We start from the raw sequence: 27,852 nt of genomic DNA, 5'->3' as shown, positions 1-27,852 counted from the left end.
ACACACACACACACACACACACACACACACACACACACACACACACAAACACTCTCAGACTTAATTTAACATTACAAATAAACATCTTGCTCTAAACCTTTCTCGGTAGTGAGCTTATTCTTAAGTTTGAACTATTCCCAGTTTTTGTGTGTGTGTGTGTGTGTGTATGTGTGTGTGTGTGTGTTGTTTGTGGCTGAGATAATGGCTTAATTGTTCAAGTGCTTGCATAACAAACAAGAGGACCACATTTCAGATCCCTGAGAACTCATGTAAATGCTATGTAGACACAGCCTATCTACAATTCTAGCCTTAGAAGGTGAGGGGGAGACAAGGACTCCTTAGAGCAAGCTAGCTAGCAAGAAATCAAGGTGCTGACTCAGTCTTTAGGTAGAAGCAGCATCAGCAAGCTCTGGATTTCCCTGAACCTGTGCCAAAATATAAGATAGAGCCAATAAATAGTCCTTTAACAGCAGGCCTCCACAAACACACATACAAATGAAAGGGGGTGGCAGGATATCATTCTCACACATTGAGGCTATGGAGACAGCTCAATAAGTCAAGTGCATACCTTGCTAAAACAAGAATCTAAGTTTGATTTTCAGTAGTCACATTTAAAAAGAAATTTTGAAAAATTAGAGGCTATAAGACTAAATTGTTGCTGGATTTGGAGGAACATGGCCTTTATTCTGAGCACTGTAGGAGACAGAGTCAAGCTGATTTCTGTGAGTTTCAAGGCCTGGGCCACACAGTAGGACTTGTCTCAAAGATTGACTAAATTGACCTTATCAATGTCCTAATTTCTTCAACTATTGCAGAATTCTAAAATACAAGATGTAAATTTCAGGTAATACAGAAAATACACAGCCATATACAAATGTCAATTTCAAAGTATGTACCTCTGTGTTAGAAATTTTTTTCTGCAGACATAATCTACTTTATAATTCAGCCCCATACTTACTAGTTTTACACATTCCTGCTAGACTCTATATCACATAAAGATTAGTACTAAAATGATGTGAAATATGTATTTCCTGGTCTAAAAGGGGAAAAATAAACAATCAGCAAGTGATTGATCTTAAGCGTGCAAAGGAGAAACAGAAGGTACAAGAAGAAAACAAGGTGATGGCTCAGTCTTTAGGCAGTACCAGCATGCTTGTGGAGAGGAGTAGCACAGGAAGGAAGAATCAGCAAGGTATGGTGTGTAAAACAGAATTCAGATAGAGCCATTTACTCTTGGGTTCCCTAAACAGTCACTACCTGCTCCATTCCTCTAATAGTTACAGAAACAATCTCTGCATTTTAACTATGTTCTCTGTTATTTTGCCAGCAAATTGTGTGTCTGGTATCCGTTGTTGGTCCATTACTTGTCTGACAGGGTACCACCTTCATGATGGCTTTAAGTACCAGTGTAACTAACCATTTACTCATCTCTACCTGCCACCCACACTTTCTTGCTATTTAGAAGCTTGTCTACAAGGCCCCAGACTCATCATCTGTTTTCTAAGCACAATCAATCTATCTGATCCTTCTGCTATATTTGAGTCTTCTCATTTCATCTTTTTGAGAATTTTATGAGTACAATGTGTTTTCATCATATTCATCTCTCCTTCTGCTCCAATTCCTCCCATGACCCCCACCTTTCAAAATTCATGTCCTCTTCTATAGTTGTTATATAGATATATGCAAAACATACTAAGTATTACCCACATGTAATTGTAGACTAGCAAACTGGGCGTGAGTAACCCATCAGGGAGTTCATATCTGAAGAAAACTTAAGTCTCCCTCCCTCAGCAGCCATTAGTAAACAGAGGTGAGACCTTGTAAGCTGGAAATGTTGACTGGTGTGTGCGGTCCTATGTAGGTCTTATGCAAGCAGACATATCAATGAGAATTCATGAGTGCAACTTCCCTATCAAGTCCAGAAGAAATTTTTTTTTTACAGAATTCTATCCAGCCATCTTTTGTCTGAAACACTTGGTCTTGGTCTTATTCTAGTCACCTTCATCAAATGTCACAGTTGTTATTCCAGTCTGGTTAATCCAAGATCAATGTTTGACTCTGTCTAGACTCTAAGATAGCAGAACTCAATTTGGAGTGCTTTCCTCAATTCACACAACTCTATTCCTATGACTTCAAATATCAAACTATGTCCTATGATCCCCTAAAATCTATAGTCCAGCCCCAAGGGGCTATAGTCCCTATGACGTATTCAAAGGCCTCAAATATATACCCGAATGTCAACTTTAGCAGTCTGAAATGTTTAATTAACAATACATAGTTCTAAGTCCTCCCTCATTATTCAGAGCTCCACCATCTTATTCCTTATCACCATTATCTGGCATTTATATTACTCACACAAACTTCTAAAGCTGTCCTTCCAAATTCTGCTGCCATGAATTCTGTAACATTGTTCACAATCATTCCAAATTCTAATTCTAGGGGATCTGATGCCCTCATCTTACCTTCATGGGAGTCATGAACACTTAACGGCAACATACATTCATACTACACATAAATACAGGCAAAACACTCATACATAAAATGAACAAATGTATAAATAAACTTGAAAAAATAAGTACAATTTGAGCTTAGAGACATGGCTCAGCAGTTAAAGAGTATTTGCTACTCCTGCAGATTGGATTAGTTTCAAAATAGAATCTAACTCCAGTTCTAGGGAATCCAATACCCTCTTTCTGGCTTCAGAGACTAACACACATGTGCTCATTCATACACAGACAGATGCACATACACATACCAAAAAACCTTTTTCCACCCAAAAATGAGAGCTGGAGGCAGAGACAGGTGACTTCTGGTTCCAAACCAAGTTTGGTATAATTATATCTATACTATATACCTATAAGTTCCATGCTCACAAGGCTTACATAGACCCTATCTGAAGAATAGGAAGAAAAAAATTAAAATTTGACCAAATCATCTGTGTGTTGACAAGGCAATGTACCCAGAAGAAAGCTGGTGCTGTTTTCATACTAATTCGTAAAATTCCTTTGCTCCTGAATAATTTACTTCCCGATTCAAAATTTCATTTCACATCTGTCAACTCAGAAATCTAGTTTCATCCATGCTTTTTTTTTCTGAGGTAAGGAGACAGTGCCAGATGGAAAGAGTCAAATACTTTGGAATGAGAATTCTGACAGCTCACTTTTAACGCCAGAACAAACTGAAACTAGGCCGGGCGGTGGTGGCACACGCCTTTAATCCCAGCACTTGGGAGGCAGAGGCAGGCGGATTTCTGAGTTCGAGGCCAGCCTGGTCTACAGAGTGAGTTCCAGGACAGCCAGGGCTACACAGAGAAACCTTGTCTCAAAAAAAAAAACAAAAACAAAAAACAAACAAACAAACAAAAAAAAAACAGCTGAAACTAGGAAGACATGATCTAAGAGCTCATGAAAGAAATCCAGCTAGTAAGTCTCACATTACAGAAGCACCTACATACCTATTACTAATATAGCAAAGGAGTCATAACACCTAAGATAAACCTGTTATTTGCTATCCGTATTACTATACACTTCTAAAACAAATATAAAAATAAATCTGCCATAATTCTTACAAAAAGAGAATCTCAAACCAAATTCCATTTTTGTAACCAAGTTAAGAGTTTTTCACCAAAAATTAATTATAGTCATTAACAATCTGATAGCACATGGCTACAGATGGCACTAATAATCTTCAGAAACAGATACTAGCTTAGAGCATGACTTTGTACCTCTTAAAGAAACCCCTGTAAATGATCACCAACCATCCTCATTTCTACATAGACAAAAGGAGACACAGCATGAAGGTCTGAGAAAGGATGCAAGCTTTCAGTACTTCATTTGTTAATAACAATTATCACAAAAAATATTTCTAATAACACTAAACAGAAAAAGAAGGCATAAAATGAGTCAGTTCACAACCTATTCTAAGTGAACAAGCAGTCTAAGCTTAATCAAGAGCTATAAATCACAAGATAGTTTTTTTTAAAATTAAGACATAAGAAATGCTCATTTAAAACACCAGGATTCGTCTTAGCAGTTTCATAGTTGAGCATTCTACCAAAGTAATGAGGAAAACTATTTCACTCAGCTATAATACATACCTGGTTTCTCGGATGTACAGGAGACACATCTGTTGTCTTCTGCCTTATTACAAACACAGCATACTGGACACTCCCAAGATCCCACAGGCCTTTTGAATTTATCTCCAAATCCTAGTGTACCAGTGGTCACAGTGGTAGAAGACGAAGCAGTCACAGGACTTTCTGAAGCCACTGTCAATGTAAGGACTCGCTTCACACCAGTGCCAGGTTTGGGTGTTTCACAGGCTACACATTTTACTGCTTCGGGCTTATTTTGCACCAAACAGGTATCACAATCCCAAGTTCCTATTGCTGGTTTAAATTTATCTCCAAAGCCTGTCCCTGATGTAGAAGCTGGTTTGTCACTTTTGCTTGGTGTCCCAATTCCGGTCTGTTTAACAGTTTCTTTCAGTGGCAGTTTTGCTGCTTGACAGGCTATACACTTATTGTCTGTGACTTTGTTCTGGAGTAGACATGTGTCACACTGCCATGATGATCCAGCTTTTAAACTTTCTCCAAACTCAATTCCACTAGAAGAAAAAGTACTTATTGCTGGTCTTGTATAAACTATTGAGTTTGTGGTAGTGGGTTGAAGAGCAGGAGAATCAACCTTTGGTGACATGAAACCTACAGTGGAAAAGGCAGTGGAGCACATCATTAACTACATTATTATTGGGGGTGGGAAAGTTATATTATTATCAGGTTAATACAATCTGAGAATGATTAAGGTTTTTTAAATTACCTACACAATCATTTATTGTGGGTGGATATGACATTTAAATCTACTTAAAATTCTATAAATATAAAAACAGGTCATCTTTGCATCATACATCACTTTCTCTAATTTACTGTGAGACACCACTGCTGTCTACATTTTATTCTGCCTCCCTACAACAATGAACTTAATACGCGCAAGTCTTATTCCTCATCCATCCCTTCTTCTAGGTATTCCCATGGCTATGTCAAATGATTTCAATATCTATAATCATTAAGTGTTGCCTAGTCAAAATCCATTGTTATCTTCTACCTTAAGTATGGCTGAAGGCCAGTGTAAAACAGGCATTAACTATTTGATGGATATCCCTCCATCTATCCAGGACTGGATATTTTGCCATAGGGTCTTTCTTACTATCTAGCTGAGGTCAACCTTGAGTTCATCACCTCCTGCCTCAATCAATGGAGGAGGGTTAAGATTATGAATGCAAAATGTCGCTCTAAATATATGTGAGAAAAAAAGCCACACATTTGCCCTACCTGCTAATTGGTAATTCTAGTCCATGTACTTTGGAATTTAGTCATAGCTCCTATGTAGGCAGCAGAAGAAACTGACCCCAAACCACCTAACCCTTTGAACCTTGTTAAAGAGGCCAATAAGGTTATTTTTTTTTTTTTAAACCTTAACCCAGTGTGTTCTGAACACATCTGCTGAGCAAATCTGCAATTAGGGCTATTGGGTTAGCTTATAAACAACTTCATATCCAGAACTATTCATTATAATTCAAACTATGAACATTCTCTTCTGATTCAAATTGAAAATGTATTCCTACTTAATTTCTAGTCATCCTCTTCAACTTAGTTACCTGTTACTCTAACCCGACTAGTAAGTATTTTTTTAGAGATGTGCCAAAATATTATACTACACCTGAGCACATATAAAATTTTGATTGTACTGGGTGGTGGCGATACACATCTTTACCTTTAATACTAAGGCTCAGGGGACAGAGGCAGGATGCGTTCAAGGTCAGTCTGGTTAAAGGAGAACCAGGATTACACAGAACACCCAACCCCCCCCCCAAAAAAAAATATCAAAATAAATAAATGTAAGTAAAATAAATAAGCAAATACTGCACTACTATCCTTCAAATATGCTATACTTTAGCAAACTTAGCCTAGTGGTATCATATACCAAACTGGAGAAAAATGTGAGATGGTGGTAGTCCAATAATTTTATCAGTAAAAGGCATGACAATAAGACAGTAAAAGTGCATCATGTTCTTTTTCTACATTCACCTCTTAAAGAGATAGATTTCTCTATTAATGCAATCCTTGAATGATAAAGTGAAGATTTCTAAAATAGTTCTCATAAAGAATTTATATCACATATCTACATTTAAGAGTCACCTTCCTATACGCATTTATTTGTAGTTTTAAATGTACATTGGAACAACATTTATGACTACATGAGTTTACAATAGAAATTTTCACTATCAAAAAAGAGCAGCTGTCCACTTACCAGGCGTTTTCAGAATGTCTAGAACACTTCCTTCTCTCAGGATCTTTGCAGGTGTAAAAGGGTCCTCACAAGGGGCACTTCGCTTCTTACAGCTTGAACTATTCACTACAGTGTTATCTTGAGCTGTAATTTTTAAATCATAAAAGAAATAACTTTTTGATCAGTTTCTAAAACTCTGAAAAGTCACTGCAATTCAAAAATAATGGACAACTAACAAAGCACAGTTAATCTGCCACAGCAAGAGGTAAAAACACTCTTACATAATACATTCCTTCTCAAACCCCCACAGGAAAAAAAACCCAACTGTCAGCCAATGAGTGTGGTTTTCCACTCAGCTTTTTCTCTCAGTGAATGCCTCATTTGCATTGAGATGCATTCCGGGAATCCCATGTACTTGCTGGGCAGGTTCTTAAGAGGAAAGGGAAAGTTGAATTGTAGGTTTGCCTAGGACTATGTGACATCCTCAGGTAGAGGCTGTGGGAGTCTGTCTGGCTCACCAGGTAAAGTCTGACAGAGAAGAAAAAGGCCCTGCTGGAAAAGGAGTCCTCCATTTTACACTAAGTTCAGAGGAGCTATATGGACATGGTAGATTGTGACCTTAAATAGCAGAGTTTCCCAACAAACGAGTTCTCTAGAAGATAAACTGAAGCACTATTCAGATGACAAATGGGAAAAGTCTGTCCAATGCCTGAAGTAATATATCTAATCAAATATCAACTTAAAAAGACAAGCCAAGTAATTTTCAACTGGTTTCACATCTAGTATTCCATACTATGATTAAAACTATCCTTTAGTTATAGTACTGAAAAATATGTATTAATAATAAAGATCTTGTTACATAAAATAAGAGACAACAGAATGCTACAGTCCACAAAAATTAATCATAAAGCGTAACTGGTTAAGCAGATTAGAAAATAAGATTTATATCTAGAGATTAGCAGCTGCTGATAATGGTTAGATGGGTGTCATACTTTGTTTACATATTTTATAATCAAAACTCCATTGATTTTCATAAACATAAGGCAAAGTAATTTTTATTAGTCTTTTTCAAGATTTATTTTTATTAATGTGTACTCTTTGCTTGAACATATGTATACGCACTACTTGCATGCCTGGTGCTTATGGAGGCCAAAAAGAGAGATCTCCTGGCACTAGAATTAAAGATAGTTGTAAACAGCCAGGTGATTGCTGGGAATGGAACCCAGGTTTTCTATAGCCAGTGCTCAACTGCTGAGTCACTCTCCAATCACCTAATTTTGCTTTTTAATTAAAAATATTTTTAGGCAAGAACTTGAGATGCATGTGGCCAAAGTCACCTTTAACACAGTGATAAGTCAATAGGTTGGCCTTGAACTTTCACTCCTCCTCCTCTGTCTCCCCAATGCTTTCAAAAGCAAAATTTTAAAGACAACCTGAAATGTATTCAATGTGATAGAAAGCAAATTAATGAAAAAATTGTCTCTTGTCACTAAGTAATTAATCATCACTTCCACATGTTTGTTTTGTTGTTTTGCTTGAAATGGGGCCATGCTATGCAGTCCAGACTGCTCCCAAACTTGCAACCATCTTTTCTCCTGACAGGCATGCACCACCACTTCCTGATTCTACACTTTCAGTTTCTTTAAACGACAAAAGTTGTGAGAAATTGTGATTCCACTCATAAATGTATCCATCATCAACTTCCAAAAAAAACTCTAGGTAGTTTCAAGACACGATAAAAAGCAAAGCTTCTCTAAACAATTACTAGTCAACCAACACCATTAGAACATTCACAAAGAATTTCTTTGGTTGAAACTAATCTTGAGATTGCTCAATTCAAAGTTTTTCCTCAAGTCCAAAACAACATTCAAGAAAACAATGGTATTTTCTTGAAATGGAAAATAATAATGGTATAATAAAATTGCATGCTACTTAAAAAGATACAGATTTGTTTCACCAAACTTAAAAGGGTAGGTGGGGGAGACCAAACTTTTTTAGAACCTTTCTGTTCTTACTGTTTAGATCACTAGAAAATCCAAAGACATTTCTAGTTTCTTTTTGGTTTAATAATATACATTGTTTTAAAGGATCTAGTTTTTTTCTAGGTCTTTCAATAGGTATTTTAAAAAAACACTTTTAAGACAGGGCACGAGTCCCCAACTGATATCCCCACTTTACAACATTCTATACAAAATGTACAACATTACTGACACTTTACATTCTATACACAATATACAACATAACAGATACTCTTCCTCAGTACCCCACTGTCACTCCATACCCACTACTTCACTTACTTCCATATAAAACCAATGTGGCAATGCATACCTTTAATTCCAGCAGTCAGGACAGAGACAGGAGGATCTCCGAGTTGGGAGCCAGCTTGGTCTACACATTTCCAGGATAGACTCTCTTGCAAAGCAAAAATAAAACCAACCTTCTCAGAATAAAACCTAGGGCTAAAGTACCTGCAATAAGCAAGGACCAATTTGGGGGGGTGGGGGGGTTGCAAGTGTGTGTGTGTGTTGGGGGTGCGGGGTTTATGCCTAGTCAATTAAGCCTGTTATTCAGCATGGAAAAGAATGACTTTTAGGACTTAATGCTTCTTCAGGCTCATAACAAAGCATGTGCAATAAGTCTGTTGCACTTCTGCTCCTGTTCTGCTTCCTTCTCCTATAAAATACCCTTGGCTCAAAATTTCTTGACCTAAAACTCAATGTTTTTATATTTCCTAAACACCAAAACCTACCACCACTCCAAAAGCCCATTTTAATGATTTGATTATTTTATGCACTCAATGATGTTTCTTCAGGTTCAGAAACTATGCATCACTAATCTGATGAATCCATCATAATACATAAATGTTTCTATAAAGTACAAAGAAAACAAAGATTAAATCTACCATAGCTACAATACAGACAAGCCCTCAGCTGTACTAAGACATCAAATGACAAAAAACTTAGTACTTTATTCTAAGTGAATAAATACACTGTTATGAGCAGCTCACTGTAAACCAAACTATTGCTATAAAAAAAAAAAAAAGTTAGAATACCTTCCACTAAGATTTCAGAGCTGATTTCCTTCAAGTTGAAGGCACTTTTAAAAATGACCAAAGAATAATTTGAAGTGCTACTCTACCATAGGTTTGGGTTTTGTTTTGTAAAGAATGTGAAATGTCTTTTTCACTTACCTGAACTACTTAAAACTGTTTCTGAAGAACTATTAGAGCCAGAAAGTTCTGTTTTTGCAAGAGGCACACTAAATGTAAATCCAATCTATAACGAGAAAAAGTATTTTTCAAGTGTCAGAATATTGTGAAACAATGTAACTTAGCTTTAGATTAAATCAAAAAGTATAGCAAATTTCATAAATTGTAAGTAAACAGCTTTTCACATTTTGCAATTCCTAGATTTAAAATTCATGAACCAAGTACCTAATCAAGTACTTAAGTCCAGTTTGAAGTCAGCCTAGGCAACACAGCCAGATTCTATCTTGAATATATGAATGAAAAACTGTATTAACAGCATGTCACTTTGACAGCATTTTTCGTTCTTTATATATTTTCTTCTTTCAAAATATTATATAAAATACTCACAAAACTCTAATACTCTACCACCTGAATTCTGAACAGCATCTTATAAATATATGAGGTTAGGGAAACAAGAAATGGACTTTAGAAATCCAAGAAAATTAATTTTAAAAACAAACATACATCCAAACTCTGAAAACAAGCCTGGTGTGGCCTAATCCCAGCACTTGGGAAGCAAAGGCAGGTAGATAGATCTCTTCCAGGTCAAAGCTACCCTAGCCTACATAATGAGCTCCAAGCCAGCCAGGGCTACACAGTGAAACCTTGTCTCAAAAACACAAAGCAAAAAAAAAAAAAATCTAAAAGCAATATATAAAGATAATATACTAGTGGAAACTTACAAGATATGAACATTAAATGTTTATTATTCTTACCAAAATATTCTCCAATCATAAAAGAAAAATACATATTGTGCAACAATACCCCAAACAGACCCTGTTCAAGATTAAAAATGGTTAAATAGGTTTTAAATGCAGTATCATACAGCTGCCACGGTCTTCACCTCATCTATAACAGACAGAAGTTCATCAGCATCATAGGACAGTCTGAAGCTATGAGGGAGCTCTGAATATGTGCACACATATGTATATCACATTAACTTTCTAGAGTATAAATGAGTGTAAGTGAATGTACTTCGTTGGGAATAACTGAGAATATCTTCACTTTAACTGTTCAAATTACACAGAAGAAAATGCACACATACATTATCTAAATATGTACTAAAAAATACAAAACATTTATTTCCTGTAACGCTGTTTTTTTTTTTTATAAAGTTGGAGACAAGTTTTACTACCAATGAAATCTTAGGTTTGATTAAAAAAAAAAAAAAAAACCACACCGGGCGGTGGTGGCGAACGCCTTTAATCCCAGCACTTGGGAGGCAGAGGCAGGCGGATTTCTGAGTTCAAGGGCAGCCTGGTCAACAGAGTGAGTTCTGGACAGCCAGGGCTACACAGAGAAACCCTGTCTCAAACCACAAAACAAAATAAACAAAAACAAAAAAACTACACTATGGCTCTGAAGTCAATCATGAACTGTCCTTGCTTGGTACTTACAGATGCTGGAGGTAGCACATCTGCCTGCGTAGATTTTACAATGGGAGATGAAAATGTGAACACAGGACTGCCCGTGCTGCCCAGAGAGGTCATCTGTACCTGTTTTTAGCATGGTAAAAAATGACACACACACAAAGTATTTAGAAGAATGAACAATAATAGACTTTAAGAAGATTATCTCAAAGAAATAACAGTACTCTTTTTCCATTTAAATTTAAAAATCACTTTGACTTCTTAATACAAAACATTGACTAGTAACTGTTTTTATTTTCCTGAACTGGAAATACTGTTTGTAGAACAACTTTCTCACTTTGGTCTAGTGTAGACTATATGAGATGTGAATACTACCACTGTATATTTATATATTAAAAAAAATAAAACATCGCTCATACTTCTTGGCATGTGGAGGGCAGGCTTCTCCAACATGAAAAGGGCCCTAGGATCAATCCCAGCACCAACTCCACAATATTTTTTCCATTTTTCTCTTACTTTGAGTTATTGATTTTTATAGTCAAAACTACTTTAAAAAAGAATTGGGGCCGGGCGGTGGTGGCGCACGCCTTTAATCCCAGCACTTGGGAGGCAGAGGCAGGCGGATTTCTGAGTTCGAGGCCAGCCTGGTCTACAGAGTGAGTTCCAGGACAGCCAGAACTACACAGAGAAACCCTGTCTCGAAAAAAACCAAAAAAAAAAAAAAGAATTGGATTAAAGAATAAAAACAGATAATCTTCTCACTTATACAGTGGTTCTATACCTTGTTTGGTAATGGTTGAGAAGGGATGACTGGTGACGGAGAAGCCGAGGTCACAGGGGAACTAAAACTGAAGGTGGGCAATGAAGAACTGCTGATTGGTAGAGAGATTTGCGGTAACAATGGCACGTCCACTTCCTAAAACACAGCATGTTTTATAAGGATGTCATCTTTCATGTCGTGCTTTTATTTACTATTTTCAAAGAAAACTGATGTAGCTACGATCAAGTTTAAATAGGAAGAAAGTAGGCCCCATGCAAAATTAACAAGAGCTCTTGAATTAAAACCTAAAGAAGGCTTGAATTCCCAGTTGTGCCACCAACTGCCATGTAACCTAATTTCAGCACCAATTTCAAATCTTAGAAAAATAAGAGAGCCAGCAAGTTGGCTGAGTAGGTAAAACTGCATACTGTATAAGTATCTAGAATGTATCTAGTGTGTAGAAGTATGAAGTATCTGAGTTCTATCCCAAGAACCCAAAGTGGAAGAAGAAAACCACCTCCTAAAAGTTGTCCTCTAGACTTCCAACATGCACCGTGGCAAACACTGATTGTGCGTGTGTGTTTATTTTTAAATGGGGGAAAATGTCTTCCTTTGTATTACATTTAAGGTTCCACTATGAAACAAAGCATACATAGTCTTAGAAGTACAACCACATACACATGCCCCATATACAAACACAAAAAAATTTTTTAAAAAGCAAATTAGGAACTGGTGAGACGGCTCAGTAGTTAGGAACACTGACTGCTCTTCCAGAGGTCGTGACTTTAACTCCCAGAAACCACATGGTGGCTCACAACCGTCTGTAATGGGATCTGATGCCCTCTTCTGGTATGTCAAGACAGCTATAGTGTACTCATATACATAATAAATACTTTTTAGGGAAAAAAAAACAAAGCAAATCAGTACGGCATAAAAATACAAAACACACATATTTTATGATCAAAAAGCATTCAAAGCTCAAGTTTTCTTTCAAAAAGGCAGGGACATATTGTCCCTTCACAACACTCCAGTGACAAGCAGAAACAACCTCCAGACCAGCAACTAAGTCAAAGCCCTTAGCATAATCCCAGCAAAATCTTACACTGCTGGAAGTTTTCATTCTAATACTCAAGAAGTACAACTAACCAGGAAAACAAATTAGAGTGGAAAAAAACTGTCACTCCCACAACAATCTACAAAAATCAAGCACTGATAGATATTAAATCCAACTTCAAAGGATATAATTTGAGTTTGAGAAGATAACTCAGTGAGAAAAGGCACTTTTGACCAGTGTGAAGTCCTGAATTCATAAAACCACAGGCAGCAGAATTATCTGCAATCCCACTGCTCCCATAACAAAATGGGAGGCAGAGATGGGAATTCCAAAAAAATTTACCAGCTAACTAGCCTGGCATGAACAGCAGCAAACAACAAAGAGACCCTGCATCAAACAAAGTGGAAGTCCTATGATCTCTACATGTGACCACAATAACACATACCAGAAAAAAATTCACTATCAATGAACTGTAAGTTTTAAACTTTAAAATACACTTCTAGAACACTACAGGTCAATAAGCATAATGAGAAATTGTAATCAGAAACAAGTAAAGTCAAAGCATTAAGTCCTTACAGCTGGAAAGATGGCTCTGTTGTTAAAAGCATTGGCTGCTGTTGCAGGGGGCCTGAGTTCAGTCAGTTCCCAACACCCAGATGGTGGTTCACAACTGTCCATGATTCCAGTTTGAAGGACTCTTCCAATCTCCATGGGCATTGCATGCACATGGTGCAAAGAAATAACATGCACTGAAAGCAGCCCTACACATAGAAATTTAAAAAGCCCTATATACCAAAGCTTAAAGGAGCAAGTAAGTAAGCTGAACATCTTAAAAGGTGGTGAAGGCCTTGAGTGAGTTAGCTTGGATGAAATCAATCTTAAAGACTGAAACAAGCTGTTCCAACTCAAAAAGTAGTTAAAAAATGGGCAAACTCTAGACAGAAAGTCAATTTAACCAATTTTCAATTAGTCTCTATGTTCTATATCTAAGCAATACGATCAATTCTTTTTTTAAATTAACTATATTTGTATGTGCGTGTCCCCACATGTATACAAACACATGTGATAAATGACAACCAGATCTTCTACTATGGGAATGGCTGGAACTAAGGTCACCAGATTTGGCAGCAGGCACCTCTACCCACTGAGCAAACTCACCAGTCCAAGAAGAACGCATCCTAATTAATCCCATAGGAAAATAATGAATAAAGAAAAACCTAAATGGTCAAAAAACACATACAAAAGATTCCTCCTTCCCAGTAAACTAGATGCAAATAAAGTCCCATGACAGTTTTTTTAGTTATCACCCTGGCAAAGGGGCAAAACAAACCCAAGTGCTAGTCAAGAAAAAAATCCATCTAGGATCATGTGGAGTATTGTGAAGAGAACTAGAGCAAAGTCAAACACATTTAAAGGTGTGTCAACCCCTGCAGTCCAACAATCCCATTTCTGGTAAATATCCTCCAGACCAAACTGCACATGGCAAAGGAGAAGTGTATAAATATTCACCTTAGCACATACTGGGAATCAGCCCAAATGTACCCTGATGAGAGAATGGATTAAATGTAGTAAATCTGCACAAAGGATAAATAAATAGCAGAAAAATTTCAATCCCATTGTTCCATTTAACATGAACTATGACAGAGAGTACATAGTGTTAATCGTATGTACATTTGAGAAACAAGCAAAACCCTAAGGCAGTAACCTAAGAATCCAGTAATTTCAATGGGAATTACCTCACATAAAAAAATAAATTTAAAAAAAAAAAAAAAGATAGGTTTTCTTAAAGGTTATTTTATCCAATTCATGAACTTGAGGCTTCTAGGTCAGGTGTCAGACCAACAGTCTAAAGGATGGTTTCAACGGTATTTAATCTTCATGCCAAATCTTCAATCCCCATTCCTATAGGTCTCACTTCACCCCCACCATTTCAAAGTTCTATAAAATATGAGCCTACCTCCTCCTCCAAAGGTTTAGGAGCAACAAAATGTGTTCTCTCTCTTCTCATCTTGCCACCTCCACCACCTACTCCAGAAGATAAGCCATTGGCCGCAGGAATATTGAAACTGGGGTATGAAAAGCCACTAGCAAATAAAAAGAAAGTTAGAACAATTACATTATTTTGTCCCAGAAACCGTTACATGAATATTTAAACAACGAGATCAGCTAACAAAACAATCAGGGTATAGACAAATATACTTTAAATTTTTTTCTACACTTATTTATGTATTTATATATTCATGGGCATGTAAGCACACATGATCTTGACATGGTCAGCTTGTGAAGGTTAATGGGAAAGCTCTTGGCAGTCAATTCTCTCCTACCACTGCGTTTTCAGGTTTGGTAAAGTACCTTGACATGCTGAGCCATCTCACTAACCACCTAAATATACTTCTAATTTTCTTAATCTTCAAGACTATTATAAATATGAACCTTACAAATTAAATATTAAAAAATCCAGTTGCAGCATGAAAGATTACATTACCTTTCTTGCTCTCTATTTTGTCTTGAGATATTTTTTTCATCTACAGTCTGAAAGAAAAAATAGTATGAGAATTTTATTTTAAAAAAATTATTTGGGGAGTGGGATTGTAATGAGAGGCATGCCTCAAACTCAGTGTGTAGCTGAGACGGGACTTGAGATCTAGTTACCCTGTTGCCTCCACCCATCAAGTGCTGAGATTACAGGAATGAGCATGTCTGACTTAAAATATTTTTTTTTTCAGTGCTGGGATTGACTCAGACTTAATACATGCAAGGCAAGTACTTCTACCACTGAAAGCTACATCCATAGATCCAAATCCTCTTAATAACATCCTTTTATCTATAAATTTTAGTATTTGGAATTAGAAATTTAATTTTTAATGAGCCTTGGTATATGTAATTTAGATATTATCTTTGAATGCTAACCATAAGTTACAACTGTACTGTGCACTGTATCCATACATACAAAACGTCACACATCTACTAGTACAAAGTTCACACTGACTTTTAGAGGACAACTTCTCTTTTTGCCCCACTAAATGACAGACAACTTTACAAGAACAGAATCTGAGATATAAAGTACTCCCAACAGAACAGAACTGAGGTATCCTATAGAAATGGCCAATTAAAGGATCAGAGGGCCAAAAATGTACAAGAGTCGGAATTACCTTGCAATATAAAAAATAGGATGCTCAAAAATAATAGGGTGTAGTAAAAGAACACAGGAGTCCATTCAAAGGCAAATATGGGGGAAGATAAGTATCAAAGTAAGCAACTCTAAAATTAAGGATTCACTTAAAACAGAAAAAAAATTCTCTTCAGTAAAGGGTTAGTCAATACATGGAAAAAGAAGAATAGAATTAAAAATCTACCACAGTGGACTCAACAAACAGCTTGAGGCAAAATTTCTCAATAATGCTAATGGGATCAAAAATAGGATTTGTTCCACCTGAGTCCTGAGAAGAACTCAGCCCTCCTTCAGTGGTTAACCAAGAATAACCAGAATCTAGAACCGCCAGGGACAATCTCGTACTGCTGTACATTCTGCACAGTAACTAACCCGTCTTTTCAAAAATATCCTAGATTAATGGAGACAAAGACAGATGACAACTACAAGTCACAGTCTTGGGAGATTTCTCTTGAGAGATGTCTGTCACTGTTTAACATCTAAATACAATCTGTACCTTTGTGCTGCACCAAGATTCTGTTCTTGGGTTTGAACATTATTACCTATTACATAGAGGAAGTCCTAACTTGTAAACTAAACAAAGGAAAAAAATCAAATACAGTAAAATACTAGAACTTTTCTTACTTACAGAGCTGAGATGTAGCTCTGTGGTAAAGCACTTGCCTCACAAGCCTTGACAAGCAATTAGGCTTGACTAAATAACAATATAATAATATTTTTTACTCTTGAAAACAGAAAGGTTCAATAAAGATATCTTAATATGACAAAACATTAATGGCTAATAAACTAAGATAAGTTAGTGCATGGGTAATCACTACACTAGTCTACCAAGTGTAAAGTTTTTCAAGAAACTGAAGTTTCTCAAGAAGTCATTTTATGAGACTGGAAAAAAAAAGTAGGAACAAACAGTAAAATGATAAACTCAAAACACTTTTAATGACACAAGTAATCCAAAATGTGAGACATTTTGACAACTGGCCTTGTCTCTTCAAAAACGTGCCAGCAATTTCACTCCTAGGCAAAGTCTTAGAAATAAATAAAAACCTATTCCCACAAAAGTCTACCTATGTAACTTTACAGCAGTATTACACATTAGAGTGAATCATGAAAAGACCCCAAAGATCCCAAGTAATGAGTAAAGTTCCATAAACCCATTTTATGAAATAATGTCCTGCTTTTAAAAACAATCATATCTACTGCAGGTAAATAATAATCATCTGCTACCCTGAGAATACGGTTACTACAAAACTTTAGGAGAGAGCTGGTAATGAAAATGTTCTAAAACTTAACACAGTGATGGCCCAATACCTGTGGATGTGCTAAATCACTAAAGAATAAGCATTAAAGATTTAATTTTATGGTACAGAAAACATCTGAAAAAAATAAATTTTTATGTGATCTAGAGGGGAAAAAAATCAAAAGCGGTATCTAAACCTTGGGTTCTACTTTAGAGAAGCAGATAAAAAAATGCATTAAGTGTTTTCTTTTAAAGATGAGTTAGTACAGGAGAAATTCAGTCAAAAGAGATGACATCTGAAACCTTTTAGGAATCAGTCACACAAATAAATCTAACAAAATTTATCTAGGCAACAATTATATGAAATTCACCCACACAAATTTAGGATTTGATCAAGGTAAAGGCTATTTTGAAGAGATACTAATTCTAATTCTTCACTAGTTTACAGGCATCATACACCATACAATTAGCAGACAACACCAGAGGTCCTCTATTTTACTGGGTTTTTTTTTTTTTATTCACTCCAGCCAATATTCAAAGACTGATTAAAGAAGAAAAAACAGACTGATAAAAATAAATACACTCAAGACAGATGTGGTTGTTGATGCATACCTATATAACCCAGCACTTGAAAGGCAGAAGCAATGTAAATGACATGTGAGGTTAACCGTGTTATCTACTGAGTTCCAGACCAGATACATGACACTGTCTTAGGAAAACAGAATAAAGCCAGGCAGTGGTGGCGCACGCCTTTAATCCCAGCACTTGGGAGGCAGAGGCAGGTGGATTTCGGAGTTTGAGGCCAGCCTGGTCTACAGAGTGAGTTTCAGGACAGCCAGGGCTACACAGAGAAACCCTGTCTCGAAAAACCAAAAAAAAAGAAAAGAAAAGAAAAAACAGAAAACAGAATAAACAAACTCACATTGTTCTTTTTATCTATCCTTTGATTAGTCTTCCTTAAGTCACCAGATGGGGCCAGAGATGGTTTAAAATAGACAGTTCTATTTGTTGCTATGGAAACTGGCTTTGGGGTCATTAGTCTCTGAACAGGGGGATACTGAGAGTCCACCTTATAAGAAAACAGAAATCAAAACAAACATTTTTATTTATCAGTGGGGTATCTAAAATTATTCCAAAATAGATAATGTGACCTAGAGACTACTTCCTAGAGAAATAATAGATACAAATAATAAACAGAAAAAAGCTGACAAACCAAAGACGTTTAATCTATTAATATGCAAATATATATACAATTCTAAACTATTTTGCAGACAAACTGCCATTTTACCTCAGATTCCATGGCTTTTCACACAAGAACACTTATACCAATATAACGTGAAAGTACATAATATTCAAGACAACTGAATAACCTTAGATAAGATTAATTTTGGACATGGTTAAAATTTATTTTTCTCCATCTTCCCAAATCAGTGTTTATATTTTTTTCATCAAGAATTAAGATGATTTTTTTACAAGGACTAGACAAATGGCCAGTGGTTAAAAGCACTTGCTTCTCTGTAGAAAACCAGAGTTCCGTTCCCAGCATCTTTGTGGCAGCTTATAATCATTTACACCTCGAGTTCCCAGGAATCTGAGCCCCTCTTCTGGCCTCCAAGGACACCAGGCATGTACATGGTGCACATACATATAAAAAAACCACACACAAAATCATTTATTAAAAAATTTTAATAATATTTTTAAACTAGCTATGAAGTTTTTCTAATTCCTAAATACATATGCAAATTCTTCAAAGAGGTTTACCATTATTTTACAAACAAAACCAAAGGCCGTATAATGTTAAAGTCTAACTGATAAAGCATTATATTAAGACTTCCAGACTGAGACATTAACTGGTTTCAGGTCTAAGTACACAAGTGTTTTGCTAATAGCCCTTTGCTACTCTGAAATATAGTAAAACTCCTATAGGTGTGAGATTATTATAAAGTCAAGAACATCCACTGTGCCCATAAACTGTCATGCCATGAATAGTCTATTCACTCAGTCACAGCTGCCAATAATGCTGGTTGACAGGAAAAAGCCTTCTGTGAAGCTTCTATAGATCTCTCAATAGCTCTTTCCCCAATGAGAAAATTTATCAGATGTGACACAGGAATAATATGGTACTCCAGTTTTTTAATTTCCAGCAACTCAAACTTTTAAACTATATTCAACTATTTGTAGTATTTTTATTGACAATTTATATTATGGCACAAACTTTTTTCCCCCAGATTTTATTTATTTATTTCATGTATGTGGGTACACTGTCACACTGTCTTCAGACACACCAGAAGAGGGTGTCGGATTTCATTACAGATGGCTGTGAGCCACCATGTGGTTGCTGGGAATTGAACTCAGGACCTCTTAAAGAGCAGTCAGTGCTCTTAACCACTGGGCCATCTCTCCAGGCCTAAGACACAAATTTTTACTTTTATCATTTAAATCTGGGTCTGAGGTACATTTTAAATTAACACCACGACAGTGGCTCATAGTAGATTCCTCTTACCTAACTACAAATATCTAGGTAGCCCTAGAAATTCACTCTTCTTGGGGTTGGGGAGAGAGACCAGATGATGAAATACATATCAAAAATAAAGCCCAGGCTGGGCAGTGGTAGCACATGCCTTTAATCCCAGCACTCAAAAGGCAGAGGAAGGCAGAACTCTGTGAGTTCCAAGGCCAGCCTACTCTACAGAGCTAGCTCCAGAAGAGCAAGAGCGACACAGAGAACCCCTGTCTTTAAAAACCGCAAATGAAGCTCTATTATGCATAAGATTTAACATGTTGGATAATAAAAACTTCAAAATCAGCTATTTCAATGAGAGCATAAGAATACTGTACTCAAATGACTAAAGATTTGAGACTTTTCCACTCCTACCTTTATGTATCTATAGTTAACATGAGGGTAAAAAAAAAAACCCAGAAAATACTGAAAGTGCTTCCTACACTGATCATTCCAAAGCTGTCAGAAAAGCTACAAAGCCCAAAGTAAAAACAGTCCCTTTTTCAAATATGTTCCCCAGTGATTATCCATCTATGTATTTGCTAATTCTAAACACAACAAAGCTGCTGATATTTTACATAGCTTACCTTTTCTTTTTTTGCCTGCAAAACTGTGCTATCTATCCCACTCCTATCAAGAGGCTGAAAAAGAGAGAGAACGAAATAGTTAAAATAGGTAGAAAACTGGAAAACTATCATATCATGTAAGATTTAAAAGTTAACGTACAGAATTCAGAGGAGAAGAAACAGCAGATGGAATTCTTTTTGCATCCTGTTAACATTACAATAATGAAAATGTTAACAACAAAATTAAGATTTTTTTCACTAAATTCAAATTCTGCTGCATTACATCTCATTATGACTTCAAACTCTTACCGCGAGAGGGCTTGACATCTTTTCTAATGATTGCAATATCCGCCGTGCTGTTGAACTGGTCACACCATAAGACTGTACATTGAGCTGCTTAGCTTTCATCTGTCTTCTAACTGGAGCCTAGAAAATAAAAGTCTGTGTTACTTGCTGCAACATATAGTCCAAGGTATGTATGTCAGGCAATGTATGTGGAGGAGATTAAGGGGAGTCAGGAGCAAACAGGAGAAGTTGGGGGAGGAAAGGGAAGAGAAGAAATACACAGTTGGGGTTAGGGAACAAAACACAGAAATCTTACCAATTTCAATAAAACACATTTTTTTTTCAAAGACACATTACAGCATCCCAACCACATGGACATCACAAACGTGATGTAGCTAGCATGACTAATGTCATCTTAAAAATATAGCCTCGGGCTGGAGAGATGGCTCAGTGGTTAAGAGCGCTGACTGCACTTCCAGAGGTCCTGAGTTCAAATCCCAGCAACCACATGGTGGCTCACAACCATCTGTAATGAGATCTGATGCCCTCTTCTGGTGCTTCTGGTGTGTCTGAAGACAGCTACAGTGTATTCATATATAATAAATAAATAAATCTTAAAAAAGAAAAGAAAGAAAACCAAAAAAAAAAAAAAATATATAGCCTCATGTTTTCCCCACCTTTGTTTTTTGAAACAAGATCTCTCTTGTAGTCCTGAAATTCTCTGTAGATCAGGCTGGCCTAAACTAGAACTCAAGAGAGATTCACCTGCCTCTGCCTTGCAAGTTCTGGAACTAACCATGCTTGGCCAACCTAATTGTTTATAAATAACATATATTTAACATGACCACAATAACTGTAATAATGTTTTTCAATTTTGTCAAATACATCAATCGATTTTCAAAAGAGCTGTGATACTGTATTTAAGTCTTAAGAACCTGACTGTGGAAACAAAACCAAGGAAACATTCAAATATCCACCAGGAAACTAGAACAATCTGTTTTTTTATGGAGTCTTCTAGCTTCTAATGACCCAGACTCAGTAAATCAATAAAATTGAACCAAATGACAAATCTTTAGTGTTTCCTAGCTCTTACATTCTACAAAAGCATTAACAGGTTTCATCCCAATGTCACTTGCAGAGCTGGAGGTGTAGTTCACAGGCAGAGTACTTCCCTGCCAGCAAGCCACTCTGAATTCGATCCCTCAGCATGTAAAAAACAAACAACAAAACCATAAAAACTCACCAAATTTCAATTATAAGTATTTGGAAGTCTATACAGAGAAAGATTCTAAGGATACACCAGATAAGCATATCTGGGACTAAAAATTGTTCAATATCTTCAATAAGAGAAACTGACAAAAGGAAAAAAGATTTACCAATTGTTTGCAGATTTGAATCATCTTAACATCTAACAAGCTCAACTTTTAACTAAAAGTTTATCAAATATAGTATAGTACAGCTTCCCCTTTAGAATAAGCCACCTAAATAACCTCCAACATTAGCCTTTCTATTTTAACAAAACAGCTCTCGGACAGGTGTTAGCATGTGCTTTTAATCCTAGCACTCTAGAGGCACTGAGTTCGAGGCCAGCCCAATCTACAGAACAAGTTCCAGGATTGCCAGGACTGTTACAGCGAAGCCCTGTCTCAAACAAACAAACAAACAAACAAACACAACTCTTATACACACTCAGAAATAGATTAATACTTTCAATAAGAATCCCCATCAGAAAACCAAATTACACCCTAAAACAAAACCAAATCTTCAAATATACTCATTTTAATCTTTTCTCTATGCTTACCCTCTCCAAAAGCTTCCATATAGTATGTCCTATCTTTAAAGTATAAAGTATTATCATAAGATAAAAATGCCATACCAATTTACAAATAAGTAAAATTTATACTGGAATTTCTTTCATGTTCTATAGTAGTCAGCAGAAAGACCTTGAACATACAACTGATTGTTGGGGCAATCTTTTCATGTAGTGGGTGAAGGTGTCTCTGTCCTTCCTGATCTGCCTAAGACATTCTCTGATTGGCTTTAATAAAGAGCTAACGGCCTATAGCTAGGAGGTAAGGAAAAGCAGGACTTTCAGGCAGAAACAGGAACTCTGGGGAAGAATTCAGAGGCCAGCAGATTTCACCAGTGGGACATGAAGGTGTAAAGAACAGGTGCTGAGACGGAATAAGAGTAACAGGCCATGTGACAAAATATGGATTATAATAAAGCAGGTTAATTAAGATATTTAAGGTAGTTGGGAAATAGCCTAAGCTAAGGCCTAAACTTTCACTAGTAAATATAAGTCTCTTGTGTCATTACTCCGGAGTTGACAAGTCAGAGACAGTCCAGCAATACTCTCACTATTTACATTTAAGTATTTCGTGCCATTTGTTAGCTATCTATATACAGTCTGAACAATCTTATCTGTTCAATAAACTTAATTCATATTTTAAATAGTTCTTCCTACCTTCCAGGTTAAGAAACATAGCTCCCATAGCTCCTTCCTCAGAAAAATACTACCACAAACCACAAAATAATACTTCTTTAAAGTTGTTCAATTGCTAACTCTGCTAAAACACATGAGTGACTTCACGTATTAGCCTTCTAGCTTAGATCCCTGCTAAGCTTAGTTATGGGAGCTTTTAGAAAGCAATGTAAGCACACTGTCCTTGCCTAGAAACACTATTGTACTTCTTTTCCAATATGTATACTTGGTACATTTTTACGTCTCCTGTACTAACTAGAAACTGCAGCCTGATGTTTTGCAGAGATTACAGTGAGGAAACCACCATATTCTTTTACTAATCTCAGAGGGACAGCATTCAGCCTTTCATCAGAAAGCTAGACACTATGTGAAGATTTATACAGATTATACAGATGTGCAGTATCAGGTGAGGTTATCTAGTAGATGAAAATTCTTATCAAACATGAAGGATTTTTGTCAAATATTTCACATGGTTTTTTTTTCTGTCTCTTCTGAAAAGAACAGATTACATTCATTTTCAAATACTGGGAAAATGTTTCATTTCCAAGATGAATCCAACTCGACCATCATGATATACAATTTGAGCTAACTTACAAAGATATCTGCTGAAAAGATGTCTACTATTAATGAGAAGTGCTGGCCTGGAGCTTTCTTGCAATATCTCTGCTCTTCTCATAAATATGTGAAGAGTTCCCTCCTCTTCTAGTGCATGAAGCTGTGGAATCAGTATTCATTTCTTTCTTACTTGTTTAGTAGAATTAACCACTTTTCTTGGCTGGGAGGAACTTCAAATGAATTAGGTATACTGAACAAATAATTCTATCTGTTCTTGACCAATATCAAGCCACAGGAAATACTAAATCTAACAAAATGTGTTCACAGTCCACATACTATATACTACAAAACAGTCATGAAAGAAATCTTAAAAGTTCCTAAATAAATGGAGAGATACACCATCTTCTTGGATTAAAAAACTTAATTTTTTTTTTTGGTTTTTTGAGAAAAAAACTTAATTTTGTCATACAAATTTTCCTCCATTTGATCTTGTAATCACAATCAAAATCCGGACAGCCTCTGCAAAAATCAACATGTTCTCAATTTTTATGAAATTCTAAGAACTACAGAAAGTCAAGGACTCTGCTATAGCTGAGTAGATTAAGTGTCTAACCCGTTCACAACCATCAACTCAAGGATCAAAGGGGGTGGGGGATGGGAAAGCCAAAGCAAGCTTGTACAAAACAAATTCAAATTAAGAGAATGGCATTACCAATTTCAAGACTTTCTCTACACCAACAGCTATCAAGACAAAGTACCAGCATAAAGACAGATAACAAAGATAAGCAGAAGAAAACAAGTTGTAAAACTGACCTAGTGCAATTAACATAATGGAGGAGTCTTCAACAAATGGTATTTAGAACAAATGCTCAAAAATGTAAAACAGTTCAATGTTGATACACACCTTATACCAGACACAAATCAACTCAAAATAAATAACAGCTCTAAAGCCTAAAAAACTATGAAATTTCTACAAAACTAATGTGACACTGAATAATATATAGAATGTCTTATAAGATACTAAAACCATAAAACAGAAGAAAAATAAAATATACCAACTAATCACCTATAAAACACATTTCATTAAAATAATTAAATAGACCAGAGCCATTACAAGGTCCCCTTCAATTACTGGAGGTCAGGCCTCTATCCCCGCCTTCGCCAAAGCGTTTCTATACTTGGAGAAGGGAGGAGATGTCAGGAGCAGCCCTGCTTATACACTGAAGGCCTAAAATCAGCAATAGGCCTGTCATACATGTATACTAACACAAAGTCTTGGGTCTCTGTGGGAAAACAATGAAACAGATGGCTATAAGCTATTGTAAACAGGCAGCTTTTGTGGAAATTTACCAGCCTGAGTAGTCATAGACCTTGTAAATAGGTAGCCTTAGCAGATATTACCAACTTAGATAAGGACAAGTAAATCATAGGCAGAGTCATAGTGACCTGTCCCCTGAACCTTCACCCAGCCAATACCCTGTTCTGGGAGATATCTGTACTCTCCCTGAACACCTACGCTCTGGTGTCATCCCCCCCTCCCCCACATCCCACCTTTTTGTGTTTATAACCCCTGTGTGGATAAGTAAAAATTACGATCTGATTAAAAAAATAATTAAATAACGAGACCACAAAAAATAAACCCTCAAAATTCATCAAGAACACAACCCAAATTTATAATGAACAAGATTTGCAAAAAATTATAAAAAAAACTTCTGGGCCAGGAGTGGTGCCTTTAATCTATTATACTCAGGAGGCAGAGGCAAACAGATCTCTGGGAGTTCAAGACCAGCCTGGTCTGCAAAGCAACTCCAAAAACAGCCAGGGCTCTTTTACACAGAAAAAAACCTGTCAGGAAAAAACAAACAAACGAACAAATAAAACATAAGTAAAAAACTTCAAGCCGGGCAGTGATGGCGCACGCCTTTAATCCCAGCACTTGGGAGGCAGAGGCAGGCGGATTTCTGAGTTCGAGAGTTCGAGGCTAGCCTGGTCTACAGAGTGCGTTCCAGGACAGCCAGGACTACACAGAGAAACCTTGTCTCAAAAAACCAAAAAAAAAAAAATCCAACATCATTAGTTATTGAGGACAACTCAATTAAAACCATAAATTGAAATTACCACTGTGTTCCTATTAGAATGGCTAAAACAAAAACCTGACAATTCAAAGTGTGGAAGTGCAACTGTAGTAATATTGCAGGTAACAAGGTGGTACTTACAACAGAAAATACCTGCCTTGTTTATTATACACTTAGTTATGTGATGAACAATCTTAACTCGTGAGTATATTATATGTCCAAGACAGATGAAAATGAATTTTGAAACTGAAAATAACCCAGTATCTTTTCAATAATAAACTACAGCTTAATACCAGCAACAGGAAGGAATTAAAGTATGCAGACTAAGTCACAGTCATATAAATATATCGCATCAGTCCAATTCAAAAGGCTACATACTATATGACTAAATTCATTTAACATTACAACAAAGCCCTAAAGACAGACAGGTAAATGGCTCCCAGGGACTGACTACACACGCTGATGGTGGGAATATCTAGGATGTTTTGTTGCGATGAAAATGTTTTTTCAACATCTGAATCGCAGTAGTGACAAAACTGCTTTATCACAATTCAAATATAAAATTAAGACAATGTGTAATTTTTACCAGATTTTAAAAAGTGAAACTGCCATACTGCCTAACACACACATATCTAAGCAGTATGTTCACTATAATTAAAATGTTCTCATACCCTGAATTTTTAAAATTATAGAATCTGAATTCTTTAATTCATAAGATTTATATAACTCAAGATTCATATAATTCAAGTCTTTTGGGTTCTAGTAGTCAGTGGTTAGTAATAGCAAAATTTATCAACAATCCTACTCAAACGAACCTGGTAAGGTGTACTTCGTACTTTATTCTGCCTCACAGCAGCAGCTGCCCCACCATATGTTGTTTTGCCAGGATAAAAAGGAGAGTCTCCAAGCTGACTTGTTTTAAGAATTGAAGAATTCCCAAGTGACTGCATAGAAACACAGTTGAGAAATTATGTGCAAAAATACTTAACATTTTGTGATTATATCCATTATAGTTAGTACTCACGGTGGAAAGTGTTCCAAAGGCAGACAAGTTGAATGCTGGTTTTTTGGCGCTGATGGCAGTATGCTGTGAGAGTGAATGAGAACGTTCTGCTTCGGGGGACCACAAAGGTGGCAGGGAAGTGTTCTTTGAAACAGCTATATCTAAAACAAAAAATTGTAATGTATAGTAATAGCGCCAATTTTAAGATCCTAAGGCCCAGATTTTTATCATATACTTATAAATAAAAATCAAAGTTAAAAACTAAAATTAAAAGACAGGCAGTGGAGATGCACACCCTTAATCCCATCATTTGGAAGGCAGAAGCAGGTGATCTCTGTGAGCCTGAGGCCGGCCAGCCTGGTCTACACAAATGAGTTCCAGGACAACCAAGGCTATACAAAGAAACCCTGTCTCTAAAAACAAAAGCAAACAAACAAATACTACTAAAGGAGGGCCGGAAAACTGTCTCGGCAATTAAGAACATTTACTACTCATGTAGAGAAGCTGGAATTCAGTTCCCAACACCCACCCACAACCGCTTGGAATTCCAGTAATAGGAAATCTGATGTCTTCCTCTGGCCTCTTTGGGTACTTGCACATATATGAATTACAAAAGCTCTTGCAAGTGAACACATACACATAAAAAATAAATCTTAAAACAAAACAAAAAAAAAGCCCACCTATATTAGAATGGTCTCTACTCCCTTAATCCTAGTATTTAACAGGCAGAGGCAAGTAAATGTCTATCAGTTCAAGAACAGCTTAGCCTACATATCAAGTTCTAGGTAGCCTTGGTTACAAAGACCTTTTCTCAGAGTGAGACAGAAAAAGAGAGTGAGTGAGGAGAGATATTAAGAGACTTATTCTTGTTGACAAAACTCCTTACTACCTGATACCAAGAGTACCTTTCTCAGAAGCTCTTGAAGAGAACCCACTGGTAGTTGAGATGTTATCATCATCATGCTGAGAGGTAGAATCTTTAATCTCCTTCACGAGGGAAAATCCAGAACTGCCGATTGGGAACGCAGAGGACGTGGACGGCTGACAGTGCAAAGCAGGAGATTCCAACACAGAGAAATTCAGATGACTCCGATGAAGAGAGGGTCTTGTTAATACATCTGGATAATTTGAAGCAGTACTGGTTGTTGATGGTTCTTAAAAGAATAGTTAACATTATGAATAAAACCAAGAAAGAGCAATGCACTAGCACAATAAAAGTCTTTACCACATTTGCATTTTCAATGCCAGCCTGGACT

General features: G+C 36.5%; 1 protein-coding gene across 1 annotated transcript in view; it reads right to left on the bottom strand.

Moving 5' to 3' along the window:
* Nup153 (nucleoporin 153) overlaps window positions 1-27,852 on the bottom strand; it is a 54,086-nt gene that overhangs the window by 9,861 nt on the left and 16,373 nt on the right. Inside the window, exons 3-16 of the mRNA XM_028763297.1 lie at window positions 27,502-27,750; window positions 26,618-26,757; window positions 26,409-26,537; window positions 20,503-20,619; window positions 20,354-20,398; window positions 20,215-20,268; window positions 18,050-18,196; window positions 15,204-15,250; window positions 14,676-14,802; window positions 11,686-11,820; window positions 10,932-11,030; window positions 9,478-9,562; window positions 6,309-6,431; window positions 4,097-4,702 (exon numbers count right to left, since the gene is read on the bottom strand). Of these exons, the coding sequence (XP_028619130.1) occupies window positions 4,097-4,702; window positions 6,309-6,431; window positions 9,478-9,562; window positions 10,932-11,030; window positions 11,686-11,820; window positions 14,676-14,802; window positions 15,204-15,250; window positions 18,050-18,196; window positions 20,215-20,268; window positions 20,354-20,398; window positions 20,503-20,619; window positions 26,409-26,537; window positions 26,618-26,757; window positions 27,502-27,750 (2,103 nt within the window). The remainder of the gene's footprint in view (window positions 1-4,096; window positions 4,703-6,308; window positions 6,432-9,477; window positions 9,563-10,931; window positions 11,031-11,685; window positions 11,821-14,675; window positions 14,803-15,203; window positions 15,251-18,049; window positions 18,197-20,214; window positions 20,269-20,353; window positions 20,399-20,502; window positions 20,620-26,408; window positions 26,538-26,617; window positions 26,758-27,501; window positions 27,751-27,852) is intronic.

This window comes from Grammomys surdaster, unplaced genomic scaffold (genome assembly GCF_004785775.1).
Source record: "Grammomys surdaster isolate TR1022 unplaced genomic scaffold, NIH_TR_1.0 137, whole genome shotgun sequence".
Lineage (NCBI taxonomy): Eukaryota > Metazoa > Chordata > Mammalia > Rodentia > Muridae > Grammomys > Grammomys surdaster.
The sequence above is the reverse complement of the archived record's forward strand: the minus strand, read 5'-3'. Positions and strand labels throughout refer to the sequence as shown.